The sequence below is a fragment of the Eumetopias jubatus genome, unplaced genomic scaffold (assembly GCF_037043125.1).
Source record: "Eumetopias jubatus isolate StellerSeaLion01/CBP00866 unplaced genomic scaffold, mEumJub1_p1.0 scaffold_2, whole genome shotgun sequence".
In the NCBI taxonomy this organism is placed as follows: Eukaryota; Metazoa; Chordata; class Mammalia; order Carnivora; family Otariidae; genus Eumetopias; species Eumetopias jubatus.
In genome coordinates, this window is record NW_028274808.1 from 142,352,488 (window position 1) to 142,372,492 (window position 20,005).

Below are 20,005 nucleotides of genomic sequence, written 5' to 3' on the forward strand. Positions count from 1 at the left end.
AGGTTACTTAAAAATATATATATATATATGTGTATATATATATATACACACATACACACACACACTTATATTTAATATATAGAACTTGATTAGTAAACAAATTTCATTCAAATGGAAGAACAAAAGGAAAAGGCGTGTTAAGGCAATTGAGAAGAGGGTTTCAGAATTCATCCAGATGATCAAAATATATTTCTCAGTTATATTTGATCTTTATCCACAGTTCCTGAAAACCCTTCAGAGCCACAAAGGTGAAATGGGTATCTTGCTATTTATTAATGAAGGTGATTTTGGGACCCCACTCAAGGGTGGGCACTGCCTGCCAGTAGGACCAGCCATGTGACTATAGGGTTGGAACTTTCAGTGCCCCCAAGAACTCTCCCCACCTCCAGGGAGGCGGGAGAACCTAGAGGTTGAATCAGCTAATGGCCAATGACTTAGTCAATCAAGAATTTTTAATGAAGACTCCATAAAAAACCAAGAGGACAGTTTTTTGCTCCTTTTCAGAGAGCCTCCACACTTGGGGAACCAGAATGCTTCCATGTGTCATTGAGCTGGGACCCAAGCTTTGCGAAGACAGGAGCTCCTCTGTTCAAGACCTCCCCCTATATATCTCTTCATTTGGCTGTTGATTCATACCCTTTAATAAACCGGTAAACGTGTTTCCCTGAATTCTGTGAGGTAGGTCAGAAGCATAGGTAACAGCCTGGGGCTTGTGACTGGCATCCGAAGGGGGAGGGTGGAGGGCAGTTTTGTAGGACTAAACCCTCAACCTATGGAATCTGATGCTATCTGTGGGTAGAGAGTGTCAGAAGTGAGCTGAATTCTCAAATGCCCTGCTGGTATCTAACACTGGAATTGGATCCGGGAAGTAGACAATATAAAAGATTTTTCCTATATTCTAATAGAGAAGAGATATTATGAGGTTTAGTAATCAAGAAAGTGTGGTTTTAGTGCAAAGTGAGACAAATGTAACAGAACAGAGAACTCAGAAACAGCCCTTCACACATATGGATGTTTGATTACAAATCTCATACCATCATTCAAATGCAAAATCCATATTAATTAAATGTAAAAGACAACTGCAAAGCCTTTAGTAAAAGAAAATGATGAAAACACTCTTTACAACCTTGAGGTAGAGAGAAATTTTTAAAACAAGACACAAAAGCATAAACTATTTTTAAAAAGCCAATATATGGGGGCGCCTGGGTGGCTCAGTTGGTTAAGCATCTGACTTCAGCTTAGGTCATGATCTCAGGGTCCAGGGATTGAGCCCTACATCAGGCTCTGTGCTCAGTGGGGAGTCTCCTTGTCCCTCTGCCCCTCCCCCTGCTTGTGCGCTCTTTCAAATAAATCAGTAAATAAAATATTTAAAAAAAAAGAAAATACAATCTTTAAAAAAAGCCAATATATGTGATTATGTTAATAGAAACACTATAAACAGACTAGAAGAAAATAATTGAAACATGTATAATTAACAAAGGATTAGTATCCAGAATACATACTCTCAGTAATCAACTGGAAAAGGAAAAACAATCTTAACACTAAAATGGGCAAGCATCCCTAATTCAGAGGGGTAAAAGACAAACAAATCAACAAAATCAGGGCGTAAACTCCCATGAAAGTATGCTTAATCTCATTAGTTTACAAAATGAAAAGTGCAAATCTCAATGAGATACCATCTCACATCCAATAAACTGGCAAGCAAAGACTGACAAGAATGTGAAGAAAAAGAAACTTAAAAACACTGTTGATAGATATACAAACTGATAAAACCACTTAAGAAAGCCATTTGGCAATATGTGGTAAAGATGAAAAAAGTGTAATTCTATTTGCAGGTATACAGTGTAGAGAAACTTCATATACAAGTAGACACATAAAGACCATTCGCGACAACAGTTTATATTAGCAAAAACAGATACAGCCTGTCAACTCAATAAAAAAAAAAAAAAAGAGATCATAGGGGCACCTGGGTGGCTTGAGCCTTCTGCCTTCAGCTTGGTTTGTGATGTTGGGGTCCTGGGATGGAGGCCAGCATCGGGTTCCCTGCTCAGCAGGAATCTGCTTCTCTCTCTCCCTCTGCCCCTCCCCCCTGCTTGTGTGCACTCTCTCTCTCTCTCTCTCTCCAACAAATAAATAAAATCTTAAAAAAAATAGAACATAGAATATTCATGCTACTGAATAATACATAGCACTTAAGGGGCGCCTGGGTGGCTCAGTTGTTAAGTGTCTGCCTTTGGCTCAGGTCATGATCCCGGGATCCTGGGATCGAGACCCGCATTGGGCTCCCTGCTCAGTGGGAAGCCTGCTTCTCCCACTCTCAGTCCCCCTGCTTGTGTTCCCTCTCTCGCTGTGTCTCTCTCTGTCAAATAAATAAATAAAATCTTAAAAAAAAATATATAGCACTTAAAATGAATAAACTAGAGTAATATGTACCAACATAGATAAATCTCAAAAGCACAATGTTGGATAAAAAACAGCAAGTTGTAAAATTATATTCAGAAGGATGCTTTTTATCTAGTTTGAGAACCTGCAAAATAATGCTATATATGGTTTATTAATATATGATGTGTGTGTGTGTGTGTGTGTGTGTGTGCGCGCGTAGAATCACACAAATACATGTTAAAAGTATAAAAACAGGGGCACTTGGGTAGCTCAGGAGGTTAAGTGCCCAACTCTTGATTTCAGCTTAGGCCATGATCTGAGGGTTGTGAGACTGAGCCTCACATTGGGCTCCACACTCAGCAGGGAGTCTGCTTGGGATTCTCTCCCTCTCCTTCCACCCCTCTCCCTACTCATGCACTCTTTCTCTTTAAAATAAATAAAATCTTTTTTTTTTTAAAAAAAGATTTTATTTATTTATTTGAGAGAGAGAGAGCACAGAGGAAGCAGCAGACTCCCCACTGAGTAGGGACCCTGACATGGGGCTTGATACCAGGACCCTGAGATCATGACCTGAGCCGAAGGCAGATGCTTAACTAACTGAGCCACCCAGGCGCCCCTAAAATAAATAAATCTTTTTTAAAAAGTATAAAAACACTCATTGAATGGGAAAACAAAATCAAAATACTGTAATCTTAAGAGAAGGAAGGCAGAATAATAGTTCTACAAAGACTTTGTTATAGTTATAGTTTTACAGAGAATGAGTTATACAAAGGTCTTAACTCTCTGTGTTTTATTTCTTAAAAATCTAAAACATGTATAGCAAAATGTAAACATTTAATAGAATTGGCCGATTGGTGCACAAGGGTTTGTTACACTATTTCTTACTGTTTTCTGTATGTTTGAAATGTTTCATATGTCAACAAAAAACTTAAGAAGATAAAAAACATTCCCCATCAACCTCCAGTTCCTATTTACCTTTCTTCCCCGGCTTCTCCAAATTCGTTGCATGAGTTTTCTCTACTATTCTATTTTCCCATTTCTCACACGTTCCTCTCACTGCAATATGGATTCTGAGGCAACCACTACACAGAACTGCTCTCCCCAAGGTCATCAATGATGTCCATGTTCCCAAAGGTACATTTCTGCCCTATCTTGTTTGACATCTCAGCAGCTTCTAACAATGCTACCCACTCCCCTATCTTGTTTGACATCTCAGCAGCTTCTAACAATGCTACCCACTCCCCTATCTTGTTTGACATCTCAGCTTCTAACAATGCTACCCACTCCCCAGACCCTCCCACAGATGTTTTCCTCTTGCCTCTCCGCTCTCAGTCTCTTTTACCAATACTTGCTCCTCTACTATCCCTTAACTATTAGTATTGCTCAGGTTTTTGTTTTAGCACTTTCCCTTCTCACTCATTACTCACCCTAACAGACTCATCTAATCTTTTATCTCATTTATCTAACTTTGTTTCATCTATCACCTATATTCTAGACATGCAAATCTTTATCTCCAGGCTGGCCCTCCCCTCCAGATTAATATAGCCAAATGTCATCTACACTACTCAACTTGCTAATCTCAGTTCACTCAATGCAAATAAACTAATTTTCTCTTTCAATCCCAGGGCTAGGTTTTGGGATCAACCTCTCACTAAAAACAACTAAAAATGTTGAATTAAAAAACAAAAAAGCCTCAGGAGCAATGAAGAGTTGACAGTTTAGCAAGTTAACAATGATAGGAAAATGGGTATCTTAGTGAGGTAAAGAAGTATAAATACCTTTTGGCTGGGAGTATATTTCTCAATCTTAAAAAATCTAAAACTTTCATTTTGACAGACTCACGTGGCAGAGGGAAAATAAATCAAAGCCAAGAGCATATACAAGGTGGGAAAGGAATCTAACAGAAAACTCTCCACTAATAAGCTGGGACTTCAAAGGGCTATATCCTCAGCGTGAGAATAACCAAAAGTTAAGTAGTCCTCATAGATCTTATAGTCTGGGTTTGAACGGCCTGAGTGGTCTAGGAAATCTCAAGCCTTAAACCTGGATTAAGCTGATCCCAGATAAACTGCACTGCCAGGGCTTGGCAGAAACGACTATGTTTTCTCTAAAAGAAATTACCTCCATCCTAGGCTTCAAATTCCTATGAATAATTCTGTTAAGTACAACACAACACTTAATCAAAGATAATCATGCACAAACATCGAGCAATGCAAAAGAACCAATGGAGCAAAAGTTCCAGATCCACAAAGACTTAAAATATTGGGAGTATGAGACACAGACTATGAAATAATTGTTTCTTGTGTTTGAAGAAATAAATAGTAAGTTGAAAATATCTGCAGGTATTTTGTATTGTACTCAGTCACAAAAAAGAATGAAATCTTCCCACTTGCAACGACATGGATAGAGCTAGAGAGTATTATGCTAAACAAAATAAGTCAGTCAGAGAAAGACAAATATTGTATGATCTCACTCATATGTGGAATTTAAGAAACAACACAGATGAGCATGGGGAAAAAAAAAAGACAGAGGCAAACCAGAGACTCTTAACTACAGAGAATAAACTGATGATTACCAAAAGGAAGGTAGGTGGGCAGATGGATCAAATAGGCGATGGGATTAAGGAGTGCACTTGTCGTGATGAGCACTGGGTGATGTATGGAAGTGTTGAATCACTATATTGTACACCTGAAACTAATATTACACTATATATTAAGCAATGGGAATTTAAATAAAAATTTAAAATAATAATAAATAAGTAAATGTAGGTGAAGAAAGAATTGTTGAAATAGATAACAGGTCAGAGATAATAAAACGGAATAAAGCCTGGAAACACCAAAAGATGGAAAACACAGAAGAGAAAGATAAAGTGAGAGTCAAATCAGATGACAGAAAGAGCAGTGTTTGAAGAGAGATGGCTGAGATTTTCTAGAAATGATGAAACACTCCAACTTAGATTCCAGAAGCCTAACAAATATCAAATAGGATAAATAAAAAGAAATCCATACTCCACAAACCATAATGAAAGAATATAAAGTACGAATCCTCATTTCTCCCTCTAATTGCATTCCCTAAAAGTTAACAATTTAGTGAGCACAAAAGTAATCTCTTTAAATCAATCTCCTCATACTATACCTCCATCACTGTTCCCCTCCTCTGTAATAATGTCCAGTAGTCTCTCAAAAGCATTTTCAAAAGCAACAATTTTCTGGATTGCTCCATTGCTTCTTGTTAGCGCCTGCAGTAGTAACACACCCTTATGGAGGAAAAAAAAGATAACGTTTAGTAGAGAACTTTTACAAGACATTTAAAAACCACAGAATTTTAGAAATGCAGGTATTTCACAAGTTTGACTCTTTCACTTTATAGATGGGGAAAAAAATGACAGATAAGGTGAGCAATATGCCTCCCTAAGATTATAGATCTCAAAGGGACAGAGCCTAGACTAGAACCCAGTCTACCAACTCCTAATTCCATTCTCTTTAAACTGCACAATATAAATGTACAATAATTCTTACATATTCATCAATCATTACTTAGCTTTAATTGTGCTTACGAGAGCTGGGAATAATTATATGTCTTAGGGATGCTTTTTTTTTTTTAAAGATTTTATTTATTTATTTGACAGAGAGAGAGCAAGAGCACAAGCAGGTAGAGAGGCAGGCAGAGGGAGAGGGAGAAGCAGGCTCCCTGTGACACGGGGCTGGATCCCAGGACCCCGGGATCATGACCTGAGCTGAAGGCAGACACTTAACCGACTGAGCCACCCAGGCGCACCTCAGGGATGCTTCTGTATGTGCTTCACAATAGCAATGGTATGAAATTGTGAATTCAATAATATAACTCTTCAAACATTATCACATTCTAGCAGAGAAAGTTTATATTTTCCTGTAACTACCTGGCCCCTAAATTCCCGAGACTTGATTCTAAGTCAATAGAAAAAAGATGCATAAGACAACTCACAGTAGTCTTTGCTTCTGATTCTTAGTTTTTCTCAGCTCCTTTAAGTTGGATTTATATATTCTGCAACCTCTTCATTATCATTCAAGAAAAACTCAGTTGCCCATTTCTGTTTATTTCGCCATTAAATATTTTGTAATGATACCATTTTCTGTTTCTTTGAAATAGGATTTTTTATGAAAAATTTTTTTTTTTTTTTTTTTAGGAAAAAAGCAGGTATTACTTAAGAGAAAGAAGAACAGCAAAGGTGTAGTTCAAAAGTCCTAAAAAGGGGGCGCCTGGGTGGCTCAGTCGTTAAGCGTCTGCCTTGGGCCCAGGTCATGATCCCACGGTCCTGGGATTGAGCCCTGCATGGAGCCCCGCATCGGGCTCCCTGCTCCACGGGAGGCCTGCTTCCCCCCCTCCCACTCCCCTTGCTTGTGTTCCCTCTCTCGCTGTCTCTCTCTGTCAAATAAATAAAGTCTTAAAAAAAAATTTTTTTTATAAAAATAAAAAAAAAACAACAAAAGTCCTAAAAAGGCAAATTACCTTATTGAGTAGGTAAGTATTCACAAAGACCAAAAAAAAAAAAAAGCCCATGGCTTTACTAGACTTGTTCTACTCATTTTTCTGACTGTCAAATCTCAACAGTGAGATAAGAGAAAGGCAAAAGTAGTTATTTTTAGGTGTCACATTCTCCCACTTAATGCTGCCAACTTGGGTTTAACTGCTACCAAAGGGGGGAAGGAATACAGGAGAAAGAATATTAAGGCTCCGAGTTAAATAAAGTGGGTTTTAAAAACAGTTGTCCTATGTACTAGTTGTGCAACCTTAAGCAAATTACATAAATTCTAAGTCTTAGTATGCCCGTATGTAAAACAAGGATAATATCTTTGTTACAGGATTTTTATTAGAAGTAAAGGAGATAAAATAACTTCTGTGGCAGCTACCAGGTTTATATATATATAGTACTTATATTTTAAGTTCTCTTTTTTCTTTCTTTCCCCCAGCTTTATTGAGACATTGACATAGAACATTGTGTGAGTTTAAGGTGTACAACCTGTTGATTTGAAATACTTATATACTATAAAATGATTACCACTGTAGTGTTAGTTAATACCTTCATCACATCACAAAATTATTTCTTTCTTGTGGTAAGAACATTTAAGATCTACTCAATTAGCAACTTTCCAGTATATAAAACAGTATTATTAGCTTAATATTATTATCACCATAGTATACAATAAATCTCTAGAGCTTATTCATCTTATAACTGGCAGTTTGTACCCTTTGACCAGTATCTGTCCATTTCTCCTACACTCCAGCCCCTAGTAACCACCACTTACTCTGTTTCTGACTTTCTATCTTAATCTTTTTTTTATTAGCATTTTTTATGTTATGTTAATCACCATACATTACATTATTAGTTTTTGATGTAGTGTTCCATGATTCATTGTTTGTTTTCAACACATGTTCACTTATTTTTCCTGACTATAGAGATACATTGCTCAATCAAACATATCCACTAGATCAATCAAACATATCCACTAAAATGCTATTAAGAACGAAAGTATACTCACCAGTCATTTAAAGTAAGTGGATACCAAGTCCTTACTTTAAAAACTGATAATTAAAGGCATTTATTCATTTATTCTGCTTTTCATGTATGAACTATATTTCAGGGTAACAAATTGGACTACTCAATGAAGTTCTTCTTTGCAGAAGATTATAGCTTAATACATGTGAAATAATGACAGAATTACAGAAATCATCATTTTGCAATTCTTAACAAAATAACTGATTAAAGCAATGCTCATTAATGTATGATCAGATGTAACTGATGAATCTGATGTAAGGTTGATACAGAATTTACAATGGAGAGATCTAAATCAAATCCACTGATCACTAAAAGTGAGACAGCCAGATATTACATGTTTCCTCATGTGTTGCAAAACTAAGTTCACTGTATCATTTAGAAAATACCCTAGCAAAAAGGTGAACCAAAACCTAATCAAGCCCTCTAGATAAGTTAACAGATATAACAATCAAATGTAATAAGAGAACCCTGTCTGGACCCCAATATGAAAAAAACAACTGTAAAAGATATCTTTGAGACAAATGGAAAACCTGAATATGGAATGGTTATCTTATTGAAACTGAGGGCTAAGACGTCATTGTTAACTTGTTAAATGTGATAATGGCATTACAGTTGTATCAGGATATATACAGTATGTATACTAAAAGTATGTAATGGTGAAATTATATTGATTGTTTCAATGTTTTTAAATATTCCAGTAAAAAATAAAGGACAGTGGTGAGAGTAGAGGTAGATGAAACAAGTATAACAACATTTTGAAAACTGATGGGCTTGGGGCGCCTGGGTGGCTCAGTTGGTTAAGCGACTGCCTTCGGCTCAGGTCATGATCCTGGAGTGCTGGGATCGGGTCCCGCATCGGGCTCCCTGCTCAGCAGGGAGTCTGCTTCTCCCTCTGACCCTCCCCGCTCTCATCCTCTCTCTCTCTCTCTCATCCTCTCTCTCAAATAAATAAATAAAATCTTTAAAAAAAAAAAAAAGAAAACTGATGGGCTTAAGGGATAGGTTTGTGTGTTTGTGTGGGTTTACATTTCTCATAATAAAAAGTTAAAGAATGGAATCTATCTAAATCTATCACTTAGGAGTGAGCAGGTAGTTCAGTTTTTCAACTTTTCTTGCTAATTTTTAAGCACTAAGTAACATAAATAAATAGGATAGTGTCAGTGCACCTATGGTAAATGACCAACTAATTCTCTAATCCAGATCAAAATTAATGTTTCAAATATAAAACAAACTGGAGCTAAAAATCTTTACTGATATGCACCCAGGGAAGCTAGTCAATGTTGACAACTATTAAACTATTATTGAGTACAATTAGAAAGTTGATTAAAAAGAAAAAAAGAAAAGAATTTTTAAAGAAGAATAAAAAAAGAAAAGACACAAGAGGAGGAAAAGGGGAGTATATTGTTCCAGGCAATCACAGAATGCCAATAAGAACTACCAGAGGTGCCATTTAGTTGTCTCTGGTTGCTGGTGTCAACTGAGGTGTACCATGGTGTGTTATATAATGTTATGATAGTAATTAGCCACAAAACATTCAAATGAATAGGTTTACTAAACCCAAAGAAAGGATGGCTGTAAAACAAAAACCAAGAATCTAGATGTTAAAAAATATATATAACTTAATCCCTAATCATAAAATTAATCAAAAGCAACATAAATAGAGAATCATTTTATCTGTCTCAAATAAAAACTGAGAAAAAGGTGGGGCGCCTGGGTGGCTCAGTCGGTCAAGCGTCTGACTTTCTATCTCATTTCAGGTCTTGATCTCAGGGTCATGAGTTCAAGCCCCGCACTGGGCTCCATGCTGGGCTTGGAGCCTACTTAAAAAAACAAAAAAAAAAAAACCCAAAAAACAAAAAACAAAAATCGAAAAAAGGTTAAGAGCAGGAAAAAAGAGTAGGGGTTAAAGGAAATGGTATATTTAAGAATCAAGCTAATACAGTTTTACACACACTGTCCAAAATGAAAATAATGGTAATGATACTAATAGCAATCTATGAAGAGGTCATTTCCTTATTAAATGATTTATATGGTGGAGCACCTAGCTGGCTCAATCAATAGAGCATGTGACTTTTGATCTCAGGGTTGTAAGTTCAAGCCCCATGTTGGGTGTAGAGATTACTTAAAAATAAAATCTAAAAAAAAAAAAGGTAAGTAAATAATAAAATAGAATGGAATGGAAAGTTTTTTAAATAAAAGGTTTGTATGGCATTATCTTATTTATACTGAGGGCCAAGAGAAGAACAGAACAACAATATCAAGTTTAAGATATATAGTAATATTTTAGTAAAGGAAAGATGCTCAAAATTCCTAAGTAGATGGGTACCCATCTAAATAAGACAATTCTTAAAAGAATAACAGAGATTTAAAAATGTCCCTCTCATCAGTTACATTACCCTATTACTTAACCCCTTATAATACTGCATTGACATACATACTATAAAATGTTAAATACAAAGTTAAAAAACTCTATGTGAACTAGAGGTCAAGAGCACTTCACTTGTGTCTCTGCTCTGCCACTAACCAGTTGTGAAGCTAAGAGCAATCCAAATGGTATTTACTAGCAGTAAGGATGAGAAAGACACAGGCCAGTTACCATATATACAAAGATGAACAGACATCACTAACAACAAATCACTTGGTTTTCGTAAGTCTTGGGCTTCTCAGTGTTAACATGGAGAATGAATTAACTTGATATGCTCTCCTGGCTCTAGAATTTAATTTTAAAAGGATTTTTCCAATTGTTATCTAAAGTATTATGTCTAGGGGTACCTGGCTGGCTCAATTGGTGGAGCATAAGACTCTTGATCTCAGGGTTGTGAGTTCGAGCCCCACACTGGGTGTGAAGATTAAAAATAAAATCTTTAAAAGCATAAAAAAAAAAAGTACTACAGTCTTGACCAAGTTGTAGATAACAACCAGAAAAATGTTCAAACAACAAAAAAATATATCAATACAAAATATTCAAACTTATACACAAATAATAAAATAAATCAGAATGGGAAATAACTCCAAAGCAAATCATGCTCTATAGCTAAATGAAGATTACATGGAAAATCCTTTGAAATGCATATTCAGTCAAATGAGGGTGAGGATTCCAAATGCAATGCTTTAAGTTCACACAGTTCAATGTCTGGGGATGTTTCCTTTACTTTTTCTGAAGGCAAAATTTGGTGTCAATACAGACTTTCAGAAGAAGATGAAAGAAATCCTAAACCTGTGGAATGCACAAATTTGAATATGAAAATCATCTGTCTACACCAAAATACTGGATAGGCAGGAAACAAAAAAATAATGTGGTCTTGTATATAACTTAAAAAGGTCTAAAATAGGGGTGCCTGGGTGGCTCAGTCATTAAGTGTCTGCCTTCGGCTCAGGTCATGATCCCGGGGTCCTGGGATCGAGCCCCACATCAGGCTCCCTGCTCAGGCAGGAAGCCTGCTTCTCCCTCTCCAACTCCCCCTGCTTGTGTTCCTGCTCTCACTATCTCTCTCTCTCTCTCTCAAATAAATAAATAAAATCTTAAAAAAAAAAAAGGTCTAAAATATTAGCCAATACCTCCAATTTCCAAATCTAACTCCTTATGACACTGAATAAGGATCAACAAAGATTTCATTTGCAAAGAGAGGGGGAAAAAAAGGTTGCACATTCTTGGACTTCTTTTTCGAATTTAACTTACATCATTACGTATAACTTCCCTGGAATCTGCTAGTAAGTCCATCAATCTTGAAACACCTGGAACATATAACCGTGTGAAAAATAGTGGCAGATCAAAAATACAAATAGTGATTTAAACTATGCAATTTATTAACACATCATTTCAGTCCCCCTCTTTAGGAATGATCCTCACTTTTAAATCAAAATTATTTAAGGAAGATGAGCCACTTACCCATGGGACTGACTAAAATAATTTGCTGCACCTGAGGTCCTAGTTGTTTTAAAAGAGAAGTAAGAAGCTTCACACCAGGCCAGCGGACATGGAAATCAAACTCCTGCAACATAAGTATTTAAAATATTTAACATCTGTAATTTATGTTTTTAAGAAAAACATTTTTTTCAATAGTGGTATCAAAAACTACAAACACAGTTTAGCAAACTTTAAAAAAGTAATTTAAGAAATAAAAAGAAAATAGTTAACATAAATTGATTAAACTTGGTAAGGTAAAAATGGAAATAAGCAGACAATATTTTAACAAATTAGAGTCCTTAAAACACGCATGTGAATCTCTTGTAATGATACTACAAATTTCATGACCTTAAAAAGGTATGTATATGTTGCTTCCTCAATAACACCCCCCCCAAAAAAAGCTTATTAAGATGACAAAAATAGCAAGATTCTTTATTTACCTCCAATAAAGATAACAGGAGAGTGACATTTTCCTGCTGCTTAATGAAAATTTCTGTAAACTGGCTTCCCAAATCCCCACTCTGTCTTGTGGAATTTTCTTCTGTAATATTCAAAGATAAAGTACTTCAATATGATGCTATGTTATTTTAAAGTATCCTTTTTGTTGAGGGAGCTAAGCAGAAATGATAATTTTCTTAGAACAGTATGGCTGGTAGTGATAGCACAATTATGCTGAAAAGATTATCCTTAAAGTAACTTTCAATATCATTTAAATAGTTATTCTTAAATGTTTAAATATGATATTCAAAGAAAAGACATCTAAATTTCCACATCTTTTCAAAGACATTTTTAGGTTAAACTTCTAATTAGGGTACAAGGGAGCTTAGCAGAGTGATGGAGATATTCTACCTCAAATCTGATAGCGATTACACTAGGGCATACATATGCCGAAAGACACAGGACTATACAACCACAAAGAATAAATTTCACTGTGTATATACCTCAAAACCACCCTCCCCCTAAAAACATTATTGAACATAGAGTCCTTGTTGACTGTTAGTGACTGTGTTAAATAATTTAATTATAAAATTAAACCAATCATCTGCATATTCTTCAGTATTTTTTCCAAAAATTAACATATATACACTGTAAAGTTAATTGTCAGTAGAATCAGAATTTGACATTTAATTTTACATTTATTCCTTAAAAGACTTTATAATTGTCCTTAAGACTTAACAGCCTTTAGATTATGTATTGTTTCAATGTCAAAAAAATGTAAAGGACCACTAAAAACTGAAGCAATAATTACCAAAGCAAATTATCATTTAAAATCTGCCTATGCTATATGTGCAATTTAGAGACGGCAAATATACTGCTCCCCATGCTCTCACCCATGCCAGACACAACTAATCCTTTTCTACATATCGCTCCAGACTATAAACGAATGGAGCTGGCAGTCAAGATCCCTCAAACAGTTCTTTTCTAATGTGAGATTTTAGTATTAATATACTTTGGAAATGGAAAAACCCTGCATATGATAGGAAAAGCAGAGCAATCCAACAGTGACAGTGATGATCCATCCAATTATTTGTAGAAAAAAGAAGAGAGCAAAAGTAGAAGTGTTTTTCAATACTAAGTACCCAAATATGCTGGGTTTACCCTTCAGAAATTCTAGGAAATATTTCTTTTATCATCTCGTGTCACTAAAGAATTAAATGTTTCCGGACCTTCAAACTACATTACTTACAAAATACTTCAGTTTTAAAAGGATTACTCTGGCAGCTGTGCTGAGAACAGAATGTCAGGGGAACAAGGGAAAATAAGGAGACAATAATCAATAGAGACAACAGGGAAGCAATAATCGAGGAAAGCAGTAAAGATAGCTTAGACCTTAGTGGTAATAATTTTTATGAAATTTACCATTTACTGAGATGAAAAACACTGTGAAGAAGCAAAGTGAGAGTACAGAGAGAAGTTTCATTTTGACATGTCAAGTATGAGACAAGTTATAAAGATTTGAGTGGAGATATCAAGTAAGCAGTTGGATAAACGTAACCATAGGTGTCTCTGGAGAAGTTTGGGTTGGACACACACGTGAGAGGTAAACATATAAATGATACTTACAGTTACAAAACTGGATGATAAAGAGCATCTATAAAATACTTTCAGCTAACATCATACTTAATGGTGAAAGACTGAATGCTTTCCACGTGAGATCAGTAAAGAGGCAAGAATATCCACTTCTACCACTTCTAGTCAACATTGTACTGGTACTCTTAGTGCCATAAGGCAGAAAAAAGAAATAAAAGGCACACAGATTGGAAAGGAAGAAATAAAACTGTCTTTATTCACAGGTGATATATATATATGTAAAAAATCCTATGAAATCTATAAAAAAGCTATCAGAACTAGTAAGTGAAGTTAGCAAAATTATGGGATAAAAGGTCAATATACAAAATTAACTGCATTTCTATATACTGGCAATGAACAATTAGAAATTGAAATTTAAAAAACAGTACCACTTAAAACAGCACCAAAAATATTAAAGATTTAGGGATAAATTTGACAAGAGATGTGTAAGAATTATGCTTTGAGGGGGCGCCTGGGTGGCTCAGGTGGTTAAGCATCTGCCCAGGCTGAGTCCTGGGATCAAGCCTCGCGTCTGGCTCCCTGCTCCTTGGGAAGCCTGCTTCTCCTTTTCCCTCTGCTTGCTGCTCTCCCTACTTGTGTGCGCACGCTCTCTCTCTCTCTCTCCCTCTGTCAAATAAATAAAATCTTAAAAAAAAGAATTATGCTTTGGAAACTCCAAATGGTACTGAAAGAAATTAAAGGAAGACCTAAAAAAATATATTCCTGTGTTCTTATATTAGAAGGTGCAATAGTGTTAAGATATCAGTTTTCCCCAAATCAATCAACAGATTGAACAGAATAAGAATCAAAATCTAAGTCAGCCTTTTTTAGTAGAAGTTGACAAATTGATTCTAGGATTGATAAGGGAATGCAAAGAACCTAAAAGAGTCAAGAGAACTTTGAAAAAGAGCAAAGTTGGAGTACTTACACTTCAAAATTTCAAGATTTGTTATAAAGCTATAGTAATCCAGACAATATCCTACTGGCAAAAGGACAGACATACAGACCAGTAAAACAGAAAGTCCAGAAATAGACCTATTAGTTCAAAATGGATCATAGACTTAAGTGTAAAACTAGAAACCATAGACCTAATCACAGGAGTTAAAACAACAAAACTTTTAAAAGAAAACATAGGTGAAAATCTTGTTATTTTAAGGTTTGGCAAAGATTTCATAAATAGGAAACAGTCCAAAGTATAAAAGAAAAAAATCAATAAAGTAGACTTAAAATTTAAAACTTTTGCTCTTCAAAATACAATGATAGGAAAATCACAGACTAGAAGAAAATATTTGTGAAATAAACACTGCAAAGGACTTGTATCTAGAATATATAAGGAATTCTTACAACTCAAGTATAAGACAAAAAAAAGAACAGTAAAAATGAACAAAAGGTTTGAATAAACACTTCACCAAAGAAGAAAGTTATATGGATGACCCCCCAAAAAAACACATGAAAAGTTGTTCAGTATTATTATTCATTACAAAATTACAAATTAAAACTACCATGAGATACTATTTCACACCTATTAGAATGGCTAAAACTTTAAAAGACTGACCATATCAGGAACTGGAGAGGATGTGGAGGGCCTGGAACTCTCATATATTCTCATACACATGCCAGTGGGCATGTAAAATGGTACAACTACTTTGAAAAAAGTTTGGCAATTTCTTATAAAGCTAAACATATACCTATTATATCCCTTAGCCATTCTGCTCCTAGGTATTTACTGAAGAGAAGTGAAAACATATGTCCACACAAAGACTTGTTTGTATATGAATGTTTACAAAAGCTTTACATGAAACAGCTAAAAACTAGAAACAACCCCAAATGCCCACCAAGGGGGGAATGAACTAACGAACTGTTGTATACTCATACAATAGAATACTACTCAACAATTTAAAAAAAATGAACTACTGATATAAACAGATGAAAATCAAAATAATTATGTTGTGGGAAAGAAGCCAGACCCCCCCCAAAAAAAAAAACAAGAAAAAGTATATACTGCATGATCTCATTTATAAAAAATTCTAGAAAAATGCAAAGTAATCCACAGTGATAAAAGCAGATGTGTGACTAAATGGGGGCTAGGAGGAGGGACTGATTACAAACAAGTACAAGGAAACTTTTGGATATGTTCATTATTTTGGTGGTGGTGGTGATGGTTTCATGGTTTATACATATGTCATAACTCATCCTTTTGTACATTTATTTATGTGTAATCATTATATTTCAATTATACTTCAAGAAAACTGTTGTGGGGCGCCTGGGTGGCTCAGTGGGTTAAGCGTCTAACTTTTTTTTTTTTTTAAAGATTTTTTATTTATTTGACAGAGAGAGACACAGTGAGAGAGGGAACACAAGCAGGGGGAGTGGGAGAGGGAGAAGCAGGCTTCCCGCTGAGCAGGGAGCCTGATGCCTGCCTCAATCCCAGGACCCTGGGATCATGACCTGAGCCGAAGGCAGATGCTCAACAACTGAGCCACCCAGGTGCCCCTAAGCATCTAACTCTTGATTTCAGCTCAGGTCATGATCTTGGGGCTGTGGGATGGAGCCCTGCCTCAGGCTTGGAATTTTCTGCCTCTCCCTCTGCAAACCCCTTGCACTCTCTCACATGCATGTGTGCTCTTGCTCTCAAATAAATAAAATAAAATAAAATCTTTTAAAAAAGGAAGAAGAAGAAAGCTGTTGTGAGGGAGAAGAAATCCAAATCTGCTTTTTATTTGAGTGGTGTGAATATGCTGAAGAATAAAAACTATAGGGGCAAGACAGTAATATATGTGAGTGAAGCAGGCTGGGTGTGAGACGACAGGAAGGCTGGAGAGTATATGCCCTGCCTAGGGGAAGCAGCAACTGACTGCCAAGTGCTAATGCAGGCCAGCTATCGTCAGTCTGCAGATTTTTTAAAAACAGAAATCTAAAATCCAAAATCTCATGTGAAAGTTCCCAATTTGTAATACCAGCAACTTATTTAAATTATTTTAAATATTAAGTGGGTCAAACAACCTTGCTTATAAGACAGACAATGTCCTTGGGCCAAAAGATTGTGACCTCTACAGAAAAGCTCAAAATAAGTCACTCACATTTGGGTGAATATTATTAAAACTAATCTAAAAAGGGAAAAAAACATATACAGACTTAATGAATTCTTCCTATGAAATTTATTTTAAAATGCTGAAAAGTTTTTATGTGGATAAATGCAAATAACTAAGCTATGGGTTTAAGCCTTGGTTAGTATTTCTCAAAATGCAGGACAGTGTGGCACGTTAGTAAGTATCTGATGAAAGCAAGCACCTTTGCCCAAATGTATTTGGATTAAACAAAGTTGAACAGGTTTCTTTACTGCAGAATTCTCAGCACTTAATGTACTAATGTAAATTTTGTGACGCTTCAGAGGGGAATAGAGTATGTTATGTTTATTTAACTATGGGACCTTTTAATACAGAGGACTCTGGGACTTTTGTGCTACACTTTAAAGGAATGCAGGTTTAACCCAAGAGAAAGTTTAATTCAATGTCTGCATTGAGCACAAGTTAATAACTTGGCAAGAGTAAGAGTTAATACGTATGATTTGTTCTGTAGTTATACTATATAAAATACTGTAGCTTAACAGTATATAATTAAGATCTATGTTTTGAATTGAACTAGTAAAATATGATCCTGTTCCAAGGATCTATGGTTCCTTCTGTTTTAATATTATTGATTTAAAAAAGTGTTAGTGAGATAAACTCCACTTCCTTTAAGTTATAGTCATAACACAGCACTTCCCAACTTTATTGTAGAGTCTTGCAAAAAATTAGCTATGCAATTAAAGTAACATACAAACTATTTTGATATAGCAGTAAATTAAGCCATTTATAGTAGTTTATATATAAGTAGTTTACATAAGCCAACTACTACACTAATTATATCTAAAAGCTATAAACCAAAATTAAACTCATGAGAAATTACATTTTATATGTAAGCCAAGGTATGAGACAAGTAAACCATCCTCTCTTATCCAATATACTTATTTTAAAACTTCTACAACTAAGTCTATTTTTTTACATTGTATAGATATTATATACTATATGTTATACTTGTATAGCCTGTAAAAGTAAATGATTCTTTAGTGTAAGATAAATGAAAATGTAAGAACTAAATGGTCCTTTGTTACTGTACTGAAAATAAGTCTAAGATAGTTATATCAAATTAAAGACTGCTTTTTTAAAGTCCTTATTATATACCTCTGGAAACATTTTAGGCCTATTTGTATGACTGGCTTTTAACAAAATATGTATATATATTTTTATTCTTCAAATGTTTATTTACAGTTTTAATTTCTCCAGAGACATAAACAATATTCAAAAACATTTCTGGGGGACACCTGGGTGGCTCAGTCAGGAAGACTGACTCCTGATTTTGCCTCAGGTTATAATCTCAGGGTTCTGAGACTGAGCCTGGTGTTGGGCTCCAAGGTGGACTTTGTGCTGGGCCTGGAGCTGCTTAAAATTCTCTCTCCCCTTTTGCCTCTCCCCCAACTCCTCTACTCACACATGCACTCTCACATGCTCTCTTTCTCTCTCAAAAAAACCCGAAAAAAAACCCCACAAAAAAACAAAAAAAAATTTCTGGACCTTCTCTTCGGAATTCCATTCCATATCAAGGTCATAACCTGTATTACAGAGGACAAAACTGCTCTATAGAAAGAGATATTCTAGTAAAAGCAGTCCTAACTCATAGTGAATGAATATCAAGTTATCTTTTACACCATGCTCAATTAAACAAGCACACCTGTGTTTTCTAATGTTTGTCTAAATCTTCTATAAACTAGTTATGTAAATCACAAAATTCACTAAAGATAATCTAATCAGAAAATAGCCACAATTTATTAAATCAGAAATCTATTTAACAAACCAGAATTTAAATAAAAACTTGAAACCAAACCAAACCAAACCAAACAAACAAAAAGAAATCTATGGGATATTTAGAAAAAAGTATATTAAAAAATACTATTGGGACACTTGGGTGGCATCATCCATTAAGCATCCAACTCTTGGTTTCAGCTCAGGTTATGATCAGGGTTGTGAGATTGAGCCCTGCATCAGGCTCTGCACTCAGCACAGAGTCTGCTTGAGATTCTCTCTCCCTCTCCCTCTGGCCCTACTGCTCATGTTCTCTCTAAAATAAATAAATCTTTTTTTTTTTTAAATACTGTTATCCTACTTACTAGCTGATCTTATGTAAGTTACATGATCTCTGGGCTTCTATTTTCTCACCATTAATTAATTAATTTTTCTCATCTTTAGAAAAGAGAAAAATACCACCTACCTCACAGGATGCTATGAGGCTCAAATAAGACAATGGACATGAAAGCACTGTAAATTTTAAAGCTCTATACAAAAATGAAGAAAAAATAGTAGAAACAACTATGACTAATCTCTATTACCCAGCAAGGAGACCAGCTTATTTTCACAGAGTAAAGGCATCATGTTTTGGTATTTTCTGCTTTCAAACAAGGGGTTCAAATATCACAATGGTAAGGCTATACACTTTAATAAGTTAGTTAGCTTTCTGTTAAGTATAGTTAATTTTGTTATGCAACCATTTTAAACCTACTTTAGAAGACTATTCCCATCCTCATTTTTAAAAAGTTAAGGATCTCAGGAAAAATGGCAAAAAAAAGTAAAGCTTGGTTACTTTAATTATGAGGAACAGAAATATTAATGTTAAAAAAAACGGAACTTGAAACAGACCACGAGAAAAAGGAAAGACAATATATTGGTGAGTTCTATGAATATAAAAAATGTCACTAGACATTATTGTGCATGCATTATTTTAAAGGGACAATATCAACATATAAGTATTCTCTAAACTGGAACACCATCCAGTTCTTGCTGAGTACATGTAAAATTTTACATTTTCAAATATTTTTATTTTATATAAACTGCCTCAAAAGTTTTCTCCAAGAAGTACACAAAAAGTAATTTGAATCGACTGTCCTGCCAGAGAAAAAGTTTTGTTTTTTTTTTTAAGATTTTATTTATTTATTTGACAGAGAGAGACACAGAGAGAGAGAGGGAACACAAGCAGGGGGAGTGGGAGAGGGAGAAGCAGGCTTCCCTGGAGCAGGG

At 35.3% G+C, this 20,005-nt stretch overlaps 1 protein-coding gene across 2 annotated transcripts in view; it reads right to left on the bottom strand.

Annotated features, from left to right (window-relative positions):
- The window catches only part of USO1 (USO1 vesicle transport factor), a 98,119-nt gene that overhangs the window by 35,083 nt on the left and 43,031 nt on the right, over nucleotides 1-20,005 (bottom strand). For both annotated transcript variants that reach the window (XM_028100676.2, XM_028100675.2), the window contains exons 5-8: nucleotides 12,266-12,366; nucleotides 11,808-11,910; nucleotides 11,598-11,653; nucleotides 5,518-5,638 (exon numbers count right to left, since the gene is read on the bottom strand). In XM_028100676.2, the coding sequence (XP_027956477.1) occupies nucleotides 5,518-5,638; nucleotides 11,598-11,653; nucleotides 11,808-11,910; nucleotides 12,266-12,366 (381 nt within the window). The remainder of the gene's footprint in view (nucleotides 1-5,517; nucleotides 5,639-11,597; nucleotides 11,654-11,807; nucleotides 11,911-12,265; nucleotides 12,367-20,005) is intronic.